At 70.7% G+C, this 523-nt stretch overlaps 1 protein-coding gene across 1 annotated transcript in view; it reads right to left on the bottom strand.

The window, feature by feature from the left end:
* Positions 1-7: 7 nt before the first annotated feature.
* PLXNB1 (plexin B1) overlaps positions 8-523 on the bottom strand; it is a gene marked incomplete at its 5' end in the record, with an annotated part of 26,770 nt that continues 26,254 nt past the window's right edge. Inside the window, one exon of the mRNA XM_014538976.1 lies at positions 8-157. Within this exon, the coding sequence (XP_014394462.1) occupies positions 53-157 (105 nt within the window). The remainder of the gene's footprint in view (positions 158-523) is intronic.

The raw sequence follows: 523 nt of genomic DNA on the forward strand, positions 1-523 counted from the left end.
GGCCCCTCCCCTCGAGGCCCCAGGGCCGCCCGGAGCGCGCAGTAGGCCGGCCCTACAGGTCCGTGACCTTGTTCTCCACGGCGGCGGCCACCTGCTGCAGGCGGTAGCCCAGCTGCATCTTCTGGGCTGTGCTGTCCTCCTCCAGGGCCGTGATGATCTGAAAGGCGGGGACGCCGTCAGGGCCCGCGCCCCCTCAGAGACCGGGCACACTTCGGGGTACCCTCCCTCCGTCCGCGTGGGCGCAGGGCCTTGCCAGGGGGAGGGGAGAACATCCAGTCCCCGCAGGCTTTAAGGCGAATGAGGTGGGGACTGAAGCACCTAGCGCTCCAGGAAACCAACACCCACCTCCCCCGGGAAGTCCACTGGGACCCCACTCAGCCCGGCTGTGCCCAGCCCTCCTCTCTGGCAGCCCGGCCAAAGGGAGATCCGTAGGCATCAGGCAGCGACCAGGCAGCGGGGCCTGGGCCATGGGCGTAGCAGGGAGCCCGGGGGAGAGCCTTGCGTCCCCGAGGGCCCTGGGGCT

Source organism: Myotis brandtii, unplaced genomic scaffold, assembly GCF_000412655.1.
Source record: "Myotis brandtii unplaced genomic scaffold, ASM41265v1 scaffold207, whole genome shotgun sequence".
In the NCBI taxonomy this organism is placed as follows: Eukaryota; Metazoa; Chordata; class Mammalia; order Chiroptera; family Vespertilionidae; genus Myotis; species Myotis brandtii.